Here is a 22,851-nt window from a genome sequence, read left to right as displayed (position 1 = left end):
ATAGGATGAAGCGGTTAGGATAATGAATGAATTAATGTTGCAGAAGCTAGATTTCTTACAGCCTGGTAAATTTTTAAAATGTTTGGAAATTATTACTAATCCCTATAGGTTCTTATTGTCTGTAAACAGAGCCAGAGTGAGTGGAAAAAGTTAGTGTCTCATTTAAATTGTTTTGTTTTTGTCATTTTTATGCAATTTGCTTGAGAAACCACAGGTCCAGCAGACTGGCGCTGTCTTTACAAACAGTAACTAAGGCTACTGTTGCTAAATGTATATTTTTAACACAGTTTTTATATTATCTTATTACGTTAAAATAAATCTAAGTGAAAAAGTCCATCTTTAAGCCGTCAATCACAGCAGGAACATTAGGATGACAAACAACCATAGTTTCGCAACACAATAAGTCTAAAGGCGTAAAAAAAAAGTTGTGAATTTCCATAGAATACAATCTTAGTGGGTGGCTGCAAGAATCTTTAGAAAAGGAAATGTTTTAGCAACATGTGATTTCATTCCCACTTGCCCATTAAAGGAGGAAAAAAAAAGTTTCTGTTGAAATCTAAGGCATTGCTTGTTAGTCGGATAGGCAAACTGGGAGCTGTGACTATTCTCCATCAACTTGACACATTACAACATATTATATGTGAATAAAAAGTAAAGAAAACCCCAAATCTGACCAAAAACAATATTTTCATGTTGACTGTTTGCTTTTGTGTTGAACACTTTGAAGCTGCTATTCCACTTGTTGGATTTCGTGTCCAGCTTGGCTCATGGAGGTTGTATTCTCTTGCAGTGACATCATTTTTAGGTCATGTCATTTGGCCTCACAGTTCTAATAAGCATTAAGTCACTTCCAATAAACCCTGCTGCTGGTGGGCACATTTGACTGAGTAACCCTCTGCTACTGTTTACACTCCTCCGTTTAAGTTTATGTGTGTTTAACTTCTGCTTTTGTGACATTGGCAGTGATTAAGTAGATTTATAATCTATTGAGCCAAGCTCCATTAAAGGTCTCTGAACAACCGTTATGTTGTAACGCTGTCTCATAAACACCTGTTCTCACCTGTGCGAGGGTGTGATGGCAGTGTTAAGACAAGTTTGTATGTGTGTGACAGATACAGCAGAGCATCTTGGGATGTGGTTGCATAGTTTAATCAGAAATCATTACAAGTATGAGCATGTATAGGTCTTAATCATAGCACTGGCAAAACAGCTTTGAACATTTGCGTTTGGTTTGTGTAAATCCATCAGTAAACTTGCACAGGAATGTTTACTCATGATAAAGTTGTTTTAGTCTGGAGAATACAGCGTGACAAGAAGATATTGTATATGCCACTATTGACAAATCTTTATTGACAATTTAGAACCTTGCATGTCTGATAGCAGATACATTTTCCATCCCATAAATGTAGTAGCAGTAAGAAGAAGTTGGTATGCTGGGCTCCTGCCTTCTAACCATACTCCACTTTTTTTTTCTTCTTCAAATTAAGGGAATAGAAACAGAGTGAAAGGGCAGCATTGAGGGCAAAGTCACTTGCATACATGCAGATAAAAACCAAAGCAACTCAACAAGTGCTCCAGAACAGCTGTACTCCCAGCTTAGCATTGACCTTAATTCACATATGTTTTAAATTTATTGTTCAAATCGAACTTTTTTTTTTTTTTTTTTTTTTTTAGAGTTTTGTTTGTTCTCATCACTTCGCCTTTTAAGGATGATTTGGATATTTGCTTATTCTATTCAGGCAGAAATGCAAGCTGTGATTCACTATTTGTCACAGCCTACTTATCTTGTAGTTGGGGTTTTCATTATATTGTACACTAATTGTGTAATAAATCAGTAGTATCAAGCCTTCACATCTAACACTGAGAGAGGCAAAGCCTGCTGAACCAGAGATAAAAGGCAGTTGGATTTCTGAGTCCAGCTGGGATGTGATGGTTACTTGCAGCAGCCAAACCTTCCCTCCTGGGCCTCATTATCAACCGGACGGCCCTGTAACTCAGCATTACATCCAATTCAAAGCACACCCTCCCCATGCTCTGAGGGCTAAACAGACATGTTGCTGGCGTGTGCATGTTGGTGGGAGTGGGTTTCTCATCCATAGACTGCCAATATCAGTCCACCCCTCAGGGTCCTATTTGTTCTTAGTGTGGATTACATACCCAACTAAGCAAATGTTTCGAAACTTGGAGCCCTTCAGTCTTACATTTTCAACCCGCTCAGCTAATACTAAGTTTTTAACCTCGTTAAGTGTCACATAAGATATTTTTTGTGTGTGCATATTTTCCTTGAGAACCCTTTTCACGCAAACATTACAAAGCTCTATACCCCCAATTCCACCCTGTGCTAAAACCATGCTTGGTTTTCTGGTTTTCTGGAGTCCTGTCCTTTGATGAAGTCAAAATTAAACATATAGAATTACTTTTCCCATTAAAAAAAAAAAAAAAAGATTAAACAAAGAAAAAAGAAAAAAGAAAAAAAAAAGACTTTACCGGATACAATGCAGCTCATCTTATATATGAAAAGATGGACGGAGCCTCCGTGAGGCCACCGATAGGTTTCTGAAGAGCTGAATTGAAGCTCGGTGGGCGGTTCCTACCATCGCCATCTTGGCATGGGCATGCGGAAATACACCCGGAAATTCACCCGGAAAATACAAATATGGGCAAAGAGGCAGAGCTGAGAGGGGTCTGTGAACATCGTGGTGGATGATTGACATCGAGCAAACTCTGAGCTGCCTGTAGCTAAGAGCTTACTGAGCTAACCCAGAGATAACATGAGATAACATAAGCTAACCAGCTAATGGAGGTAAGCGGGCTAAAGCTAAGTCACATTGCGAACCGGCTAAAAACTGCGGTTGTTCTGTCTTTCTCTGACCTGAAGCGGGAGATCGGGTGCCTAACATCAAAAAGACACGCCCCTCAATGTCGAATTTCAAGATTAAATTACTTTTAAACGGGCAAGTTTGAAAAAAAAAATCACTCCCCCCACAGTTGTCCTGAAGGTAAACCTGACCTATAAACCGAAAATGGATTTTTGTACCAGGCTGTAAACATGTTTATTTCTGCTGTGAAGTGGTTTTTTTTTTTTTTTAACATGGGAGTCTATGGAGATTCACTCTGTTTTGCAGCCAACCCCTAGTGGATGAAATGGGAACTGCAGTTTTATGCACTTCCGCGTCGGCTTCACTTTTAACTGCAGGAGGTTGCCGCTTGGTTTGGACATGTCTTGATTTTTTTTTTTTTTTTTAAAACAATACCTGAATAGTCAAAACCACTGTGCTCTTTGGGGGTCACAGACTCCAGGCTGAGAACCACTGGGTTAGATAGTTGGGGATTTCTACTTTTATTTACAGTCCTACATACATTTTCAAAAGGGTGAGTTCAGACAATAGACTTGTGCTTTTCCAGTTTTGTTGACCAGTTAAAGCACTTTACACTCCATGCCACATTCACACACACCCACACTAATAGACATATTGGCGAGCAATGCAAGGTTCACTGTCTTGACAAGGACACTAAGGGTGCATTAACATCAGGATAGTCCGCTAAACTCTGTCTGATTGGGGACTCGGCTCAGTTGTAGGGGTGTGTATCCATTCAGACTTGGATTACTTTCATGCTGCACTTTGTCAAACGAGCCAAACCTTCACAATAATTTGTCCCCATTCCAACCAAAGGTGGCGCTGCACTAGAATTTAGCAAAAGAGAGGACAAGACTGGCGTGAAGAAGAAAACTCCGTTGCAAGTTAAACATAGAGCACAAAACTATTGCTGTTTTGGGTTTTTTTATTTTGTCTGATGCAAGTATCCTGCAGAAATACACTGCAAAAAATTACACAGTATGAACAACAAACAAGGTAGAAGACTCTTCATCAGTGTGTATTTATACACAATGCAATGCTACATCAAATGCAGGAAGTGACTGATTTTGTAGTACGCTTCCTATATTTGGTCCGCTTGAAACGAGCCGAGACCGTTTGTAACTTCGAAAACCTGCAAGATCGGTCGTTTGTCGACGGATCGAGTCCGCTTCTTTGGTCCGAATCAGAATTTGTTTGGTGCATTCACAGCTCTCCAAACGAAGCCGACTTTCCGGGTAAACGGACCCGGATTCAAATCAAATAGACTGATGTGAATATGCCCTAAAGGCATGTCATCAGGAGAAACCTGGAATCAATTGGAAAAGAAATGCATTTCCTCGTAAGATACAGCCAATTGATCCACATGTTCAACATGTAAAAGATAATTAATTTATTTTAATTAGGTCTTTAAAAAGCACTATTGAATTTTGTCAGATTTTCTGATTAACGTCTAGCAAAGACTAAGTCAGCTTCTGTCGTTCCAGCCAGTAAAAGTCAGTTTGATCATGACATTTGTCTCATCTCTTGCTCGGTTCCTTTCTCTCTCTTTTCCTCTCTTCCACCGATTATATCTTCTTGCATTTATTTGAATAAGCCATGGTGACAATCAAAGCGGATAGTGCGTTGATATCCTGTTCCTGGCATGTGATGCAGCACATTAAGTGAAACTCTGCTGTAACGTGAGGCAGTGTCCTGGAAACAAAAGTTGTAAAGTGTTGTCCCTCAGCTTTGGGTCATGTAGGACAACAATAGCTCCAGAATGTACATATAAAAAGCCATTGTGTGTTCAAAGCAAGCCAGAAATACATATCTTTAAGATCAGAAAGTTACTTAGTGCTGTTTTAGGAACTGAATATGCATGTGTTGTCACTATTAAGTAATGAATTTAGCACAAACTGTGAGGATCTGTTAAATAACTGCTCTGACTAACTGTGTCATGACCTCTGAATTTAGGTTTTTCTTTCCATGTTTATGTCTGTTTTTCTAGTTTTTCCATGTGTTTTCAGCTTTGCTTGCTGCTTCCTGTGTCATTAGTTCACCTGGCTTGATTTGTTCATTTGCTTCACCTGTTCCTTATTAGTCCGCCTGGGAATACATTCCCCTTGGTTTCCATTTCACGTTGCCAGTTAATTGTCACGTTACCATCATGTTTCCATTCTGTGTTCTCCGTTTAATCCACGTTGGTCTTCAGTTTGTGTAAATGAAGCCTCAAATTCTGCAACGGTCTGCCTCCAGCCTCATTAGTTTGTATTGGCCCGATGAGCTTCATGTGAGGGCCCATCATAAGAAACAAAGTGCTGATAATTAAACAGTGAAAATCATCACAGAGTAAGCGATGATTACATAGGTGAATACGAAATGTTGGTCACTGTAATTCATTTGTCACTGTACACTGAATTTTTAACCAGAACTGCTCTTTAATTGGCTAATATACCCCACCACCACATGTGACCTCTTTTCTCAGGCCAAATAACACAGAAGGAAAGGTTCTTCTCAGCTGATAACGCTTAGCACCTCCAGACCTGCTATCAGAGCTGATGACCTCCAGTGTAGCCTCTAATGTGTCAGGTCACATCTTTTCTATCTTCAGCCTCACCACCTCTTTCTTCTTTACCCTCAACTGTTCCAGTTCTTTCACTACCCTCTCTCTCTGTCCCTCCATATGGCTGTCTCAGTATAGATTAACTGGAAGGCTCAGATGCTATGCTTGCTGAATGTGTGGCTACTGTCAGTGAAGTCAGCTTTCTGTCTTTGCACTGGAGCAAATTTTACTGATGTTTTTGTCGTACTCTGGATCGGGTTACCCAAAATCTGCACACATCCTTACAAAGAACTGGAAAAAGGTTTCCATGATGACCAATGTAAACAAATGGAAAGTCTCCTTGCATCCATGTAACGGGCGGGATGTCATGGTGAATCCATACCTGAGTGGCTCAGAGTTGGCATGTGCTGGAGAATTTCTGTTGGACTTTTGTAAGGTCTTGCATGTCACAGTGTTTGAGATTGATCTGATTTATTTTATTGCAACATAAATCAGACTGTACAATCTTAGATTGGAAGGGATGTTCAGATCAAAACATAACAGACCTGAATAATCAGACTCAGTCTTAGGGCTCATTATTTATCTTCAGATGGAACGCCAAACTTAAAACACAAACACGCTCAGGAATTCACAGTATGTGTTAGTGCTAAATGAAGACAGCTGGATATACTTGAGTTTTTTGTTTTATTTTTATTATGTTACATGTCTCATTGGAAAGTTTAGCTGGTGCAGAGTGTCAGGCATTTAAGCTTTTATAGGCTCATTAACACCAAAGCCTGACTGATACTAGATTTTTGGAACCAGTGCCATTACTTTTATTTCATGTTCATATTTACTGCCTAGCCCTGCGATGGACTGGCGAGCTGTCCAGGGTGTACCCTGCCTGTCGCCCAAAGCCAGCTGGGATAGGCTCCAGCTTCCCCGCGACCCTGAATTGGAATAAGCGGTTCGGAAAATGAATGAATGAATTTACTGCCTAAGTGCAAGACTCCTCAAATGCACTTATCTGTGACACTGTTACATTTTGCTTCGCTCTGACAAAGTATTTGGTTTTACAGTTCAGCAATGATGGTAAATAACAGTTAAGTTGTTTTATTATAATGGTTTTGCTCATTAATGGTCCCTGTTTTTTGCAATGTCACTGCAAACATAACCTCGGGTAATTTGGCTGAGAAGTCACCAGGATATGCACAAGGTCAAACTAATGTTCAAGCACTCTAAAGCATGTTTTTTTCTAATTCAGATATATTTCTACCATGTTCTCAAAATATTCCAATGAATGTCTAAACATTGGCAGCCTTGGTGTTCTCTTTCAAAATTATGTGTTTCAAATGAGCCGTTGATGCTTGTACTCTTCCTTCAACGATGCCTTCACTAGAAATTTGTGACATTTCCGTTTTTTGCTGTAAAGCCTCGTTTTTGCTCTTTTTTTTTTTTTTAAATACACATATGGACACCGTCCTCTTTTCATTTGTGTCCGTTTTCAAGTAGCTTGTGGATGTAAATACAGACGCAGCAAATGGTGCATCACCACCATAGACTGTATATAAAAAGATGGACGGAGCCTCTGTGGCGTCACCCATAGGTTTCTGAAGAGCTGAATTGAAGCTCGGTGGGCGGTTCCTACCATCACCATCTTGGCAGCCTCATGTGCGTCGTGTCGCCTGGAAAATACAAATATGGGCAAAGAGGTGGAGCTGAGAGGGCAGCTGTGAGCGTCATGGTGGATGATTGACATTCAGCGAGCTCAGCGCTTTCTGTAGCTAAGAGCTTACCAACTAACAGAGGTAAGCGGGCTAAAACTAAGTCACGTTGTTAACCAGCTAAAAACCACGGTTGTTCTATGTTCTTCTTACTTGAAACCGGAGATTGGTACCTGTCAATCAAAAAGACGCGCCCCTAAATACGCCGAACTTTGAGATTAAATTACTTTTAAACGGGGGAGTTAGAAAAAAATTCACTCCCCCCACAGTTGTCATGACAATAAACTTTATCTATTAAACCTAAAATGGTTTTTTGAACCAGGCTGTAAACATGTTTATTTCTGCCGTGAAGTTGTCCTTTTTAACATGGGAGTCTATGGGGATCGGCTCTGTTTTGCAGCCAGCAAACCCTAGTGGATGAAGCGGGAATTGCAGTTTCATGCACTTCCGCATAGGGTTCACTTTAAACCGCCGGAGGTTGCTGCTTGATCACCACCAGAAATTGAGGTGGCAGTGTTGCACAGCTAATATTGCTAGACTAGTGTGGGAGTGTCCTAGGTTAGTCCTCAAATAGTGCTCTCCTGCAGGTTTTCAAAGCTCAAAGTCTGAAGTTCTGCAAAATGACTCATTAATTTGAGTCAGGTTTGTTGAAACAGGGATACATTGGAAACCTGGATTGTGGCCTTTGAGGACAAGAGCTAGACACCGATGGAATAGAAAGGATTAAATAGGAAGCGCTGCTTGGTTGAATGTCTTTCTCTGAAAATCTGCATTATCAAGCGGTTCGGTCCATTAAATTTGAAACAGGTGTGTTGAAGCAGGGATTAAACTAAAACCTGCAGGACAGTCAAGGACCACAATATAAGATCCCTGCCCAGAGGTGACTGTAAACTTTAGCTATGAGGACAGATCTAAACATTGCAATTGCCACCTCAGTTTTTGTCCAAAGTTAGGAGACATTCTTTGTCCAGAGAGACATCTATTTTTCTAAATATTTGTTTTGGATTTCACTGAGTAAGGGTCAGTATCTGAGTCCTTGAGTCTTTTGCATCATGACACATATCTAAACCAGACGATGAACAAACTCCTTTTTTTTTTTTTTTTTTATTTGACAGGAACCTTTATGACTACTTTATATAAAATATTTTGTAGATCCTTATCTGCATGGTCGAGCTGTTATGGTATTGGTTGAGGAGTAGAATCTATTTATTCTTCTAGAGGAGAAGTCTGATTGATTAGACTTTCAGGACATTTTTAGCAATTCCTTTTGTGTGTGTATGTGTTTTGTCTCTTTAATTGCATACAAGATTGTTGAAACGTGTGGGTTTTTTTTTTTTTTTTTTTTTTTTTTAGTGCTCTCTCCCTCTCGTCTTCATCTTCGGGTGCCGGAGCTACAGTGAGAATACACAGACTATAATTGGCACTTAATTGCTGCCGTGGCAACAGTGTTATTTAAGCCTATGAGCTCTGGAATGAAGATGTATAGTGTGCATACATGCAAAAATAGCTTCTCTACCTTTTATTTCACTGTTTTTAACACTTGGATACTAGTTAATTTAGTTGTTTTTCAACACCTTTAATCAGTTTGAGTGTGTGTGTGTGTGTGTGTGTGTGTGTGTGATGTATGAGTTTGTATTTTACACAACCTGTTTTTCTGCTCCATTGCGTTTACACACCAGCCGTAATAAATCCTCATCCATCATGCCTTAGTCCTGTTGCCATAGTGATTGAGATCAGCCGTTTTTTTTTTTGTTTTTTTTTAATAACTTGAAGGTTGGAACACCACAGAAGATCTAACGATCATTTAAATCCAGTTCAGTCCAATAAAATATGACAAACTGACCAGTTAGTTGCATTGTCTGACTACTAATGTTCAATTTCCCTTATTGCTTCTTATCTCACTACTGTCTCCCTCACCTCCAATGAAAAATACTATTACATTAAAGTAGAAAGGATTCTGAGTTATCAGTGGAAAATTGTTCTGTGAAGCCAGGCAGAATAGTATGTCTGCATCTTCTGGGAGATTCTTATAAGAAAGTCCGAAAGGCTTTACGAAGTTTTGTCGTTCCTCAGTTTATGACAAGACTCCCAAGTGTGAGAAAAAGCTAAAGTTAATCTGAATATGATTTGGCCGATAAATGATATATTAGTTGGAACTGTAAAAATCTAAGTAATCACATACAAGCAGATGTTTTCCACTGCATACATTCTTATTCAGGTTCATTGTTTTAGCAGAATTCATGTGGTTAGGGGATGAGAAGCGGAGTTCTTGATTTTGATTAAGTCCTTTAATCATTGTTAATACAGAATATATGATCTTTTCGCCTCAGCTCCAGACAGTATATTGGTTAGTGTTATGGTTTTGATGGACTCGCGCTGCAAAAGATTTGAATGATCCAAACGTTGTTTTACTAGGAAAAAAGGTTCAAGAGAAAAGCAGGAACAGGAGTTTGACGGTGAACTTGTGAGTGCTGTGGAGGAGTGAACTGGCTTCAAGGAAATGGTGATTGTGGGCAGGTGTGTGTCCATTTAGTTGATCCGATGCAGCTGTGGCTGGAGAGGGACAGAGTGAGGGCAAGTGCAGCCAGGAAGGCAGGGCATGACTGTTAGTGTCACCATTTAAAAACTGCTTTCCATTGTAGTGAATCAGTCAAAATGAAAAAGGATACATATAACACAGCATAAAATAATTTGTTTAAAAAAATAAAACATAGTTTTTACTTTAATCTGCCACTAACCTGTATAAATTTAAAAGCAATGGTGCACCACGATTAGGGGTGTTGCAGGTATTTTTACAATTCATTGAAATAATAAACAACATGCCTTTATTAATAATGAAATTCTATTAATATTGTCAAAAGATTATCTGCACCAGCAGATCAGGGCAATTTCTGCACAAAACAAAAACAAAGTTATTTAACGTCTAACTGTTGCTGCTTTTGTTGTTTTTGTTTTTATTTCTTTAAATTAGCTGAAGAGGCATGCTAGAGTGTGGCAGTCCATCAGGGAAGGAGTTATTTCCTCCAAACAAATACATTATAGCATCTTTAATATATTTATTTAGTTATGGGAAAAAAAAGAGCAAGATGTCATTGTAGAACCTGGTTTATGAGCTCGTAAAGCATGGCATTAAAAAGTTGCAGTGAAAGGATCAAACATGTTTTACAACCTTCAGCATAAGTTCTTCATGCTAAAAGGTGCATTTTTCATTAGTTTGGCTAAATGAAGTCAATGTTTGCCTAAAGTAACATATTAAAGAAAAATGTTATGTCTTTTGTATTTAGTGATTATGTACAACTTTGAATGGACCTACAGCAACATGACACATTTAGCAGTGTTCATTGAAAGTTACATTACACGGATGACAAATATCAAAATGGATCTTTTTAACGTGGGTATCACCAACTCCAGACGTCTTGGTCCAGTCTCTGGTAGGTTATCAGTGTTTCACTGTCACAGCAAACTTGGTTTAATTAAAATGGTACTCCAACAGCTTGTTAAGTCCTGCACAAGCCTCTTGATGATGCATTAATTTGAGTCAGGTCTGGTGCAGCAGGGAAACATTGAAAACCTTCATGACACTGGCTGAAGAGGTCTGGAGTTGGTGATTCCCTAGTTTAAAGGGATTGTTTGGCTGTTTGTACATAAGCAACTCAACGTGAAGTTGGTACCTTGTAGTCAGCAGATGCAGTGGTCTGCAGAATAAACTGTATTTAATTACACACTCTATGGTCTTGTTTCTCTATTTTCCCAGTTTCAGTATTACGTCTTAACAGCTTTTCTGCTGAAGTATTGTTAAAAATCAAAGCTAGCTCGGTGTTTTTTTTCTGTTTCTAAATTTTCCACTCAGTTTCATAAAAAATGTTCAAAATAATTCTAATGAAGTGTACGGAAAGAAGTCCCTCAGAAGAGCAGATATACGTGCTGCATCCGTTTCCATCTGCTTTCTCTGACAAATCCACAGTTGATATGTAGCATTTATTTATTGTTACAGAACACAGGGTATTTAGTTGTAATTAGAAATTGAAGACCTATATGCAGTGTTCATATGATTTTATACATTTAAAATGTTGTGAAATTAGTGCATGCAATGACATGCAATCTATAATCGTGACATCCTGAACTGTAATGCAATCAAAGCAGTTTTGTTCTGTTGGTATCATGACAGCTTGGCTTCAGTTCAGCTCACATTTTTCTCACCACGTTGGTTATATATGAGGGATGCTATAAAGTGTGATAAATGAATGTTACCTTTGGTGAGGATTGTATAGTCGGAACCGAAATGAACCGCACAGTAAATCCGATGAAGGTAGTAACTTTCTCACTGTGTCAATCACTAGGTGCGATCACACCCTGTCTTCACACCATTTTCTTTCTATTCCTCTGGGTTTATTGAGCTCACTTGAAATGAACTGCGTAAATCGCACATGCTGGATTCCCCATGTTTTTGTTTTGTTTTTATTTAGTTTTTTGGCTTTATTCATTAAGGGCTCTCTCATAGATGCATATTGTCAAAATAACATGAAAAAAAATCAAAGCATAACTTGGAATTCAGAAAATTAACACCTTGATTCTATAGATAAAAGGTTTCTTGATTAATTTGTTCGTCTAATTTCCTGTTTGGATTGATGCCAGTTCAGGATGCAGTTCTGCCTTTCAGCCACAAGGCAACCCCCAAGTGGAATCTAATAACCATATTAAAAATACAGTACAAAGAAATATACTATCCCTTACTACTTCATAGCCTTCCATCAAGCTTTTCTATTGATCCAGTTGTCAGGAGGTAACACAACTATAAAGTTAAAATGTTAAATAACCTGACATGCATATTTGTTTATTCTTCCCAAAGTTTAGCTGGATATTGGACAAAATTAAAAAAGATTTTGCAGCTGAGGAATATGAATTCCATATCAAAGCCAAACTGCATAAGGAGCTTTAGAAAATTATTATATGCCAGCACCTGTTGGCACATCTGAGAGAAAACTGCTCAGTGAAAGGCATGCCTATAATGTTAGTTTATGTGACCTCAGTATGACTGATGTGTCTAAAAGACAGATGTTTAGATGTCATAAAGCAAACTGATCTGCTTGAGACTGACAGCAACTTGGTCAAGGAAACTTTGATAAGGCAAAAAGAAAATTAAAAAAAAAACCCAAAACAAAACACAATGTAGTTTATAAAAAAGCTGCTATTTCCTTTTACTCCCAGTCTTTTTACTTTTTGAATCTTTTTTGTCTTTACCTGCTTTTTCCTATTCACATCCCTCTTCCTCTGCATGCTTGTTCTGGGAAGCGGTCTATATTTTCTTTTGCATCATGACAATGGCTAACCATTCAAGCAGCTTACTTTGTATTCAAAGCACATGAAAATGATGGTGCGTTTGGGGTCTGCCCAGTGATGACGTTAGCATTGAGCCGTGTAATTGTCCTTGTCCACGCTCTGTCATTGTCAGGCCTTGTGCTGTGTGTGTGTGTGTGTGTGTGTGTGTGTGTGTGTGTGTGTGTGTGTGTGTGTGTGTATGAGTCCATTCAGAGGGGACTACTTCTGCTTTGATTAAACTGATAATTATCGATTGGGCAGGAACAGACCTGCAGTGGTGACATTCTTCTTTGTTAGTGAGGCTGAGAGACATATGAATGTTTATTGTAAATAAACTTAGAACTGTTCTAACAAAATTCATGTAGACATTCAATATGTGTTAATAGTACAAGAAATAAATCTCTTTAAAATGGTAATAAAGCCCAAAAAAGACTATACCGGGTTGCTAAAGGGTTACAGATTAGGTTGTGCTTCAGGGAGGTTTGTGTTTGCTTCTTAAATTGTGACAGATTTGTCAATGTTTCTCTTAGAGTGAAATAATATAACTATGCTCCATTAATGACATTTGAGAACCTTTAGTTTTCATTCCACTGCATTTGATCACTTACAAGCCAAATGGAGGGCTATAATGGACAGTGTGGGCTTTCCTGGCATTGATGCTTCTCATATATATTTGTTAATATGGGTGAGGAAATTGTACCAATTATGCAAACCTTAAAGGGGTGCTATTATGGTATTTGGAGTTTTCTGAGCTTTCTACAGTGTTACAGTGTTGAATCCTCATCAGACATGTGAACAGCACTGTTTTTTATCACCTAAACACATGTTTGAGTTTGAGTTCCAGCACACTCTCCGTTCGGTTTCCATGGCGACGAAAAAACGCGTCCTTTTAGAGAGTTTTTTCTACTTGGAAATCCTTGTGATGTCCCGGGGGATAAGGTTCGGTGATTGGTTACCTTCTACTGGTTAACAAGGACATGTACAAATACATCAGGCGGGTGGAAAACGTGGGATAAAGTTATTTCCAACGATGGCTGGTGAGTTTCCCAAAGAGAGACATCCTGCTGCATTCGTTGCTGTGGGTTGCTGTTTTCCACTTTGTTTTCAGGGTCTGATTCAGGTTCCAACATGTAGGGCTGTATGCTATGTGTTGACATTGTATTTTGTTTTTTTTATTGAGTTCATATTAGCCTAATCCTTCTGTTTATGAGATGTTACAATGACGGCGAAAGCAGTTGTGGTGCGCGCTCCCGATGTAGTGCAGTGGCGGGAGGCGGGGCTTAATGCGGAAGAGTCTCAATCCACTCGTTTTGCCCACAGGCTGATCTGACAGCCTACGGAGAGGGTCTATCTGAAGTAAATAAAGCGATTTGTGACAATAACTCAATCAATCCCAGCCCTTCTGGGCTCAGAAATAAAAATAAATTAGCCTGCAATGCACATAATAGTTCCACTTTAAAGACACAGTCTCATATGTTTCTTAATCTATTGGGATCCTCAGTCTTGGTCGTCGAAGGCTGGTATCCTGCAGGTTTTAGAAGCTTTTCTGCCTCAACACACCTGACAAATCAATGTATAATTAGCAGACTTGTGCAGAGTGTGATGTGAAGCTCTGCACAAGTCTGCTAATTACTCATTGATTTGAGTCAGGTTTTATGGCTTTAAATTGGGTTTTGGTTGGACTTTTTGCTCATTTAGTGAAGGAATTTTCAAGCGATAAGCAGGGATCTTCAAATCTTGTCCTCAATGGCTGGTGTACTGTAGGTACTGGATCTTTACTGCAACACCTGATTCAGATAAAATGGATCGCCACAGCTTGTTGTCCGTTTGTGATCCATTCATTTCAATCAAGTGTGTCTCTGCAAGGACACATCAAATATCTGCAGGATACTGGACGTAGAGGACCGGCTCTGGACATCCCTTCAGTAAGGCATGCAGTAGGTTGCTACTTGCGTGCTCAACCGGCATGCTAGTTAAACATTTATGGTTTTCTAAAATGGTTCAAATTTGTAGCATAATAATTTTCCAAATACTGCACTCTCAGCACCATCTGAAAGTTTCACACAAGAGGGATGTTACTGGTGTGGCAGTGATCGGCACTGGTCTTGGCTTGTGAGGCAAAATGCTTTTAATAACCAGCATTTATAATAATATACATTTAATTGCTGACAACTAAAGAAATGGGAGAAGACAATGGTGTATAAAACAGTACCTGTGGTTCGTTTTTGTTTTTTTGCAATTGCGTGAAGCGGCCAAATTTTCTCTTGTCAGCATTCTGAATGATCAACATGGCTTTGGAGGCAGGTCTAAATCACCATCTTTTGGTTTGGCATGCTTCTGTTTTAATTGCAGCTGTTGATTTTCATGTGGACAGAGATTTTTTGTAAATGGTACCATTTTTTGCATAGACAGCCTGACAAGATAGTGGTTAGTAGTTGGCACCATTAAAAATGTAAATTGCTGTAATGAAACACTTTTATTTATTTTGCAGGATCGTAGGAAGTCGGCAAATAATGAACACACAAACTCTTAGCCCAATGATTAACTCAGCGTTTTATTAATCTTGCAGCACAAGAGTAAGCAACACATCATCAGTTAAGGCACTTTTCAGTTTCCAGCTCTTACTGTAACGCAATAGATTGGGGAGCCCACAACCCCGGTAGAGAGTGCCAAAACCAGCTGGGCGTCCTGATCAGATAGACCCGCAGCAGACTCCACCGAAGTCCGGGACTTCCCCGCTTTAATACCCCTCATTCTGCAACATAACGTGGGAGCGCTAGGGAGGTGGCCAACCATCCCCACCCACACACACACACACACACACCATGAGACCATCACTTTTGTTGTTTCACACGCTCAGTTTACCTTCTTCAGTGATCTAAGCAAGCAGCTCTGCAAAACAGGATTCCCTTCCCACAACACCATTGAATGAGGGCACACAACATCACCAATAAAGTTTATACTTCATTCCACTCTTGATGTTTTGTGACATCATTCAACTTATTCCCGACCCACGACACCATTGAGTGAGGGCACACAACATCACCATTGAAGTTGATACTTCAATTGCCATCATTGGACAGTGTGTATACAGTTCTACTTTTAGAGAACATAAGAATGCTATTAAACTAAAATGTTAAATATTCCTGCCAAGCATCAGCATGTGAATATTGGCATTGTGAGTAGACTTTTGATCACGCTGCTGCTTCATTCACAATCAGTCCCGCTATGCTGACTGATCTCCTTCGGCGTTTCATCCTCCTATATCATGGATTTGTCAATATGATTGTCTCACTGTGGCTCCCACAAAGAAGCTCTTTTTTGACAGTTGTGCTTTCTGTTTTCTTCCAGCTCTGTCAGGCAGTTGAAACCTTTCACTCTTACAGTATACTGCAGCAGCTGCAAACAGCCATTCACAGAAAACACACGCTAAGAGAAATCTGTGATCTGTTTCTGCTGCAGCAAGCTTGCCATACTTGTTGGTGAATTTCCATAAAAACAGAAACATCTGATGATTGACCAACTTTTTGAACAAATGCATTTTCTATTTGATTGTGACAAATGCAGATGGCTGCTGTCACTCTTCATGTTAAATGTGTCACTGTCACCTTGTAAGCCTATTCTGGTCTCTTCCCTTCTGTCTGTCTTTGACTGTGTGTGTTGGTGTGGATGTGTGTGCATGAGACAGACTGTTTCACTGTGTGATATGCGCTTGATGGAGAAACACTCAGTTGATGCCAATACATTCCCTGCTAGGCGTACTGATGGAGGCAGCGGAGCTCGACTGACACAATTACACAGGTTCATACATGAGGAAATGCAACCATTGTTGCCGCGGGAAACGGCACGTGGGGACTTCCAGCCAGTCAAACACGCAAGAGCAACCCACTGAAATCAACTGCCAGATGTTATATAAGTTTCTTTCCTTCAAACACATGAACCCCTCTTCTGCCAGTGTTTGTGTTGCAGGCAAATAAATTGAGGGTTGACATAATGTGAAGTGGACCATGCTGCTCTCCTGCTGCTTTGCTGCTCGTGTGTGTGTGCATGCACACAACTCAATTTATGAGGTTCAGTCTGCTCTTATCAATTTTCTTTCTCTTTCCTGTGACCTTTTTCTTTATTTCACTTGTGATAAGCCTTTTCTTCTCCTCGCGGCATCTACATTTGTCTTTGCGTGCAAATGCAAATAATATCTGACTTTGTTTTGTTGGGGTTGTGATCAATATTGTTGCATAATCCTTGTTTGCTTTAATTATCATTGTGCACCAGAGATTATATAACATTACAAATGTAGTCCCTTGAGGCTACACACAAATAAATAAATGAACTAAATTTGGAAGAATTATGGAAGATTTTATGGTGGAGTCTTGATGATTTCAGCTCTTTTACAGCCTGAGGAAACAAGCTGCTGATTGTCTGGATGATATTGAATACTTTTGCAAGACACCAGCAGGACAAACTGTGTGTATTTGTGTTTTTGTACCACTGTCTGTAACTATATTTATGAGTTTTTGTTTTTTTTTCCTTTTCAAATTACATTTGTTTTGATTCTTTGCTTCCGTCGGCAACATTTCCTTCACATGCTAAACTTTGAAATCTCTTTCAGGAAAGTGAAAACAAATATGATCTTGGACTAGCTGGCTTTTACAAAGATGGTAAAACTCTAAATCTTCCATAGATGTTCAGTTTGGAGGTGATCAGGGATACATGTTCTGTCACTTTGAAGAACATCCTTGTCTGACCTCAAGGTGGGAGTCCTTCTAGACATAAAGGACAAAGAATTTTAGAATATGAATGGGAAAATTCTCACATCACAACGTATCAAATGAATTTTAATTTTATCATTTTGTATTGTACCTGTGCCATCAAGGAAGAGAGAAATCTTTCATTTTAATGTATTTGGCTGTTCAATAATCACTCTGTGATTAAATTAAATGTGCTGCTGCTACTATGCAATGTAGACAGAGGGGTTCTTACATTAACAAAGCTTTCTGATGATTTTCTTCAGAGCTTTTATCTGTGCAAAAAGTCACTAGACTTTACTAGATTAGAATCTAGTGAGTCTTGAGTTTAACTGGGACATTCAAGTGGTGTTTGGTGTAAACAACATAAAAGCATTGCTCAACAGTTTAGGCTGGTGGTGGTTGAATGTTGTGGGAGGGTTTTTTTTTTCTTGACACACTTTGTGCTCTTTAGGACCAAGAGAGAACGGTTTAAAAATCACAGCCTGTTTGAGTTTTGTTGCTGGTCATGTCTATCACTTTTGGACCAGTGTACCATCTCCTGATGGCTTCCTCCACCAGCATGATGCAACAAGTTCAAATTATCTCCAATTCAAAGTCACCAGATGTTATTCCAGTGGTAGAACGGGAGATTCTCATCATGTATGTGCAGTTGAGAAGTGTGCAGTAACTGTGTGATGCTATCACATGGAGCAAAATCTCAGAGGAATATTTCCTTGTTAAATCTATGTCATGATGACAGTTTTTGGTGTAGAAAGGGAGGATCTAATACCCTGCACCTAAACCAGTGAATGAGATATATATATATATATATATATATATATATATATATATATATATATATATATATATATATATATATATATATATATATAATATACACACCTCTTGCCTTCCTCATTTGGAATGTTTTTCACATTTCTGAATCCATTGTATTTGCTCGAAGTTTAAAGCAAACATCACTTTCTTGGAGGGGTATTTTTTTATTCAGGTCACAAATAAAAAATCACCAGGTCTCTCAAAATGCCAAAAACAAAACAATATCCTTCAATACAAAACATGAACAACACTCTGTTTAAAAGCATTTTTTTAAGGCGAGTGAGTCAAGCCAGCAAAAAAAAGAGAAGGTTTAAAAGGATTCAATAAAACAATAATAAAACATTTTCATTAAAACATATCCACATCAAAACTCCTGACTTTACTATGAAAATACACACACTGATGGACCTTTACAAACAGCATCGGTGTAGGCACTGAATCTAACCTGGGGTTCCACTAAACGCTGTGAAGCAGTGTGGAAGTGTTGCGGAGCAGGTGTGCCAAGCTTTCCGCCGGCACCTTATTCCACCAGGAGTTTCAGATCGGAAAATCTGTATCACGCTTGGGTTATCTGTACATTTGATTACATGAGGACTGTGTCCTTGCGAGAGATTTGGTGTACTTGTAGGCTTTAAAGAGAGAAATAAACCAGAAAAGGAGTCATTTGGCCAGTCAAACTGGGTCTTGCGTGCATGCTCTGTATTTCTTCATAGTAGGGATGTGTGGTGTCAAAACAAGACAAAACAGTGCAGCTTTCCACCTCAGGGATAAACACCTTGATGTGCACAATGTCAAGTGTCAATTTGTGCCTGGTGCCGCCAATAATGATGAAATGTTGATGTTTCAGAGGGAGATGCATTCCAGTGTATGAGCATGTGTTTTTTTACTTGTAAAATCCACCAGATCCACTTTGTTTTTCATCGACTGACTTCCTGCCTGAATGATCCGCTCTGCTATAGATTGACGTGGTTTCAAAGTGGTAAGCGGCAAAAATAAATAAATCTGTATTTTTGAGAAGCTGAGAGCTACGGCACTTCTGGGATGCTTCAGAAACTCATTGACCAGTGTTTGTTCCAAGTAAAGCCTCCAAACCTCTGAGTGCACACAATTTGTGCACGAAGACAGGCACATGCAGAGGGGTTGAGGGGGGAGGTACAAATGGCAGATGAGTTTGAAAGACATGTAACTGTTACATCTGTTAAAATTATTGGATGATGATTTTCGAACTCAATTTTTTTCACTTTTCAATCTTTTTTTGTTGTTGTTGTTTTTTTGTCATCTTAGAGCATTACCTTATTAGCTGCAGTTGTGGTGTGAAGCGGTGTTTTAAGCAATATAGTGAAAAATGCTGCAGGAAAACATTTCCTACCATACCTTAACTGAGGGAAGAAATGTTGTCTGATCCTGTAATGGCTGTGACACTCATAGGAATATATATGTACTTCATAAAGCAGGGTGCAAACAGCTTCTTGATCACCTCTACCAGCCCTGGAACTCAATTGGAGCGGGTCCAGTAATTAAATAACTTTGAACATGAGACACGTGTGCTCTTTTGAAAGCGTGGAGTGTAACAAAAACTACTCTGCACTTGTTTAAATGTCATAAAAGAGCAAATGTGAAGAAATAGTAGTAACATTTATCATTTCTTCAGTGTTTTCTTATAAGAGCTATAGTTGGAATGAAAAACACTTGATTCTAATGTCATATGTTTCAGCATGTAATTTATATTTTCCAAAACTAGTTAAACAGAATGGTTTTTCTAAATCCGCCCAGGCTTTTGGCAGATTTTCCTTAATTGAGAATAAAATTTGGATTTCAATTCCAGTTAAATGTTAGACACACAAAACCTAGGACTAATATTTTCTGGATGCAGAACAATAACATGTGTTGACCATTCCGATCATTTTGTCCTTTCATCACACATAATTGCAGCCATTAACATGGCACCAGATGTAACGGGTGCTTCTAAATTATTTTGGCCTCTCCAGTGCAAATGAAAACAGAAAAAAAGATCACATTTATAAATGCAGCTGGAAATGTTACCTTGTTTGATGACAAATAGAATCAGTTAAATTGCACAAGTGACCATGGTTGGCCATTCATAGATCAGAGAGTAATAAATTAAAAGCTCCCAGCATGTGTGTCCCGTGTGTGTGTGTATGTGTGTGTTTTTGCACATGAAACCGAGCGAAGCAAAAAGACAAACGGCACAGACCACTTGTTTCGTCTGGCTTTTACATCACCAAAACCCTGAAGGCCATTATCAGTCACTGCGAGTGTCTGTTGTGAGCGCATACGAGTCAGTTGATGCAATGTTATTGGTTTCCAGACAGTCCACCTTGATCACCAGGGGCAACATGTCAGTATGGTCGCTTGTCACTCTGAGAGATTTGTGGAGCATGAGGTGAGAGACTAAGAGAGAATGACAGGAGAGAAGGAAATAGAGGTGAGAAGAAAATGTTGCTAAGAAAAATGGCAAGTTCAACGACTGCAGTAAAGACAGCAACAGACTGTTTGTGTTGGAATGCTGATGTTTTGAAGACTAATGGGGACTTGTGGTCGATGGACGGTCTGATAAATGTTTATAGTCTGAAGTGTTTAAGGATTTTCTGGAAGGCAGCACACACATTGCTGTACAGAAGAGCTTATTCAAAAGATTTGCCATGAAGAGCAAAAAGACACTATGCATTAAACTCATCGGTACATAAATGAAAAGAGATTATTTTAATGGATTTGTATGAATGGCAACGTAATCTGGAATTTTTCCAAGTAGGGACAACTTTTTCTGGCATTTAATTGAAAAATAAATAATATTTTGGGCCTTTCAACGCAGGAATACTTAGTGCTTTTACTTGCTTTGGCTAGTGTTGTTCTGCTATATTTCTGTTTGTGCAGAGCACTTTATTTTGAAAAAGCAAATCAACAAGCCAACGAAATTTCCTAAATTCTTAACCAAATACATGTTGCTTGTTTTTAGAGGAGATTTAGCCGTATTGCAGAATAGTATGCTATCTTTGCTAACTTCTTAAGAATGACATCGACAGATTTGTTTCTGAAATACATTATTTCTTCACGTGCATTTCTGCCACAGGTGGTACCTATTCATCCCTTCCTACTACTTCTCTGACTCTGAAGGGGCAACAGTCTTGCGTAGAGATCCCCTGACTTTGCTTTCCCCAGCCACTTCCTCCAGCTCTTCTGAGACACTGAGAAGTGTCTTTTTCTCATTGGAAATGTCCACATGCCTCCTATCAAAGGACAGGAGCCGTAACTCTGCTCTGAACCCCTCTGAGTCACCCAGTTCCTCACCCTGTGCCTTCATGTGCTTTCAGCCATCCTGTGGAAGAAGCTGATTTATGCTGCTTATATTTATGGTCTCATTCTTTCAACCACTGTCCATAGCTCAGGATTATAGAAGGGAGCTGGAATAAAGATCGACTTGCAAACACAACTTTGCCTTATGGAGATTTAGGGCCTGACAGCAAATTTTCTTTCTTGACTTATTGCCAAGTCTGTACTTCAGAACAATAAAAAGATCGTTGGTTTAGGATTTTCGGCTACCTGAAGGCGGAGGCTGATCTAAAGTTCAGAAAAGTACAAAGAAGCTAGATCAAGGAATGCTAAGAGACAGCTTGAGATCGAAACTTTACTTACTATTAGCAGCATTTATAAAGTCTGGATTTGTATTAGCTGCAGGTTGCTTGAATATTTATTACAGGAGAGATAAATACATGTACTTTTACTCAAGTATGTGTCTGAACAGATCAACACAGGATTCTACACATGGTTTAGACAGATTAACTTGCAACAGGCTCGTCTTCATTCATCGCCCTGTTTCTCTTTGTGATGCACATGCACACATTCAAAAACATGCACATTCATTCAAGACCTTCAAGGGGAAGCTAAGTTAATCTTCCAATTATTTTTCCACCTATTGATGTTGTGAAAGTCATCATTTTTTTGTAAAATGAGAAACAAAAGTTGGAAACTATTTTCCAACCATGCAGTCGTTCTAAATGAATGCGTAAGAAAATTGCTAATGTTGTAATGTTACTCTTGGCAGATCCAATCACATTTCCACTGCAGTGTAATTTTCTGGATATTAACATCGGATACATACTGCATCTGTTGCAAATGGCATCTTAAAGGCGAAATAACTGAATTTGTGAAGCGTAAAATCAGGAGTTTTGAGAGACTGTTTCATATAAGATTATAAAAGAGACCAATTTTACCAGCAACAGTTCAGATATAGTTAAATCTTTAAATCACTTTCATTAGTTGGTTCATTTATTGTCTGATTGACTGTTTTCTGGGCGTCACAAAGTTAGAAAAAGATGGAATTTTTTAACATATATATGTATGTGTATATATATATATATATATATATATATATATATATATAGATATAGATATAGATATAGAGATAGATTGATTGATCACATGACTGTATTTGTGTGTGTTTTTTTCAGTGGGGCTTTTTCAGAGGTGGTTCTGGCCCAGGAGAAACTGACTGGACGGATGTTTGCAGTGAAGTGCATCCCCAAGAAGGCTCTGAAAGGGAAGGAGAGCAGCATTGAGAATGAGATTGCTGTCCTGAGGAGGTGAGTACAGTCATATGAACAGACACACACACACAAGACTGCTAATTCCTGGTTACCGGGGCAACTGTGCATCTCCTCTCCTCTCTTCCAAGAAAATACCCCCCTTCCCCCTCCTTTATCAGCCCCCACTACCAGGTCACGATGCACAGCCCACCTACCACACACACGGACACAAACACAGATGTATACACAGGGACAGTCAGGCTGAGAATATTGTTTGTTGTGCTTATTGATACATCTCTATTAGATTAGACAGAATTGAAC

General features: G+C 39.0%; 1 protein-coding gene across 1 annotated transcript in view; it reads left to right on the top strand.

Annotated features, from left to right (window-relative positions):
• Positions 1-22,851, top strand: part of camk1da (calcium/calmodulin-dependent protein kinase 1Da) — a gene marked incomplete at both ends in the record, with an annotated part of 78,330 nt that overhangs the window by 16,002 nt on the left and 39,477 nt on the right. The window contains one exon of the mRNA XM_079263181.1: positions 22,456-22,587. Coding sequence (XP_079119307.1) covers positions 22,456-22,587 — 132 coding nt within the window. The remainder of the gene's footprint in view (positions 1-22,455; positions 22,588-22,851) is intronic.

This window comes from Telmatherina bonti, assembly GCF_933228915.1.
Source record: "Telmatherina bonti genome assembly, chromosome: 23".
In the NCBI taxonomy this organism is placed as follows: Eukaryota; Metazoa; Chordata; class Actinopteri; order Atheriniformes; family Telmatherinidae; genus Telmatherina; species Telmatherina bonti.
This window is presented reverse-complemented; position numbering and strand designations above follow the sequence as displayed.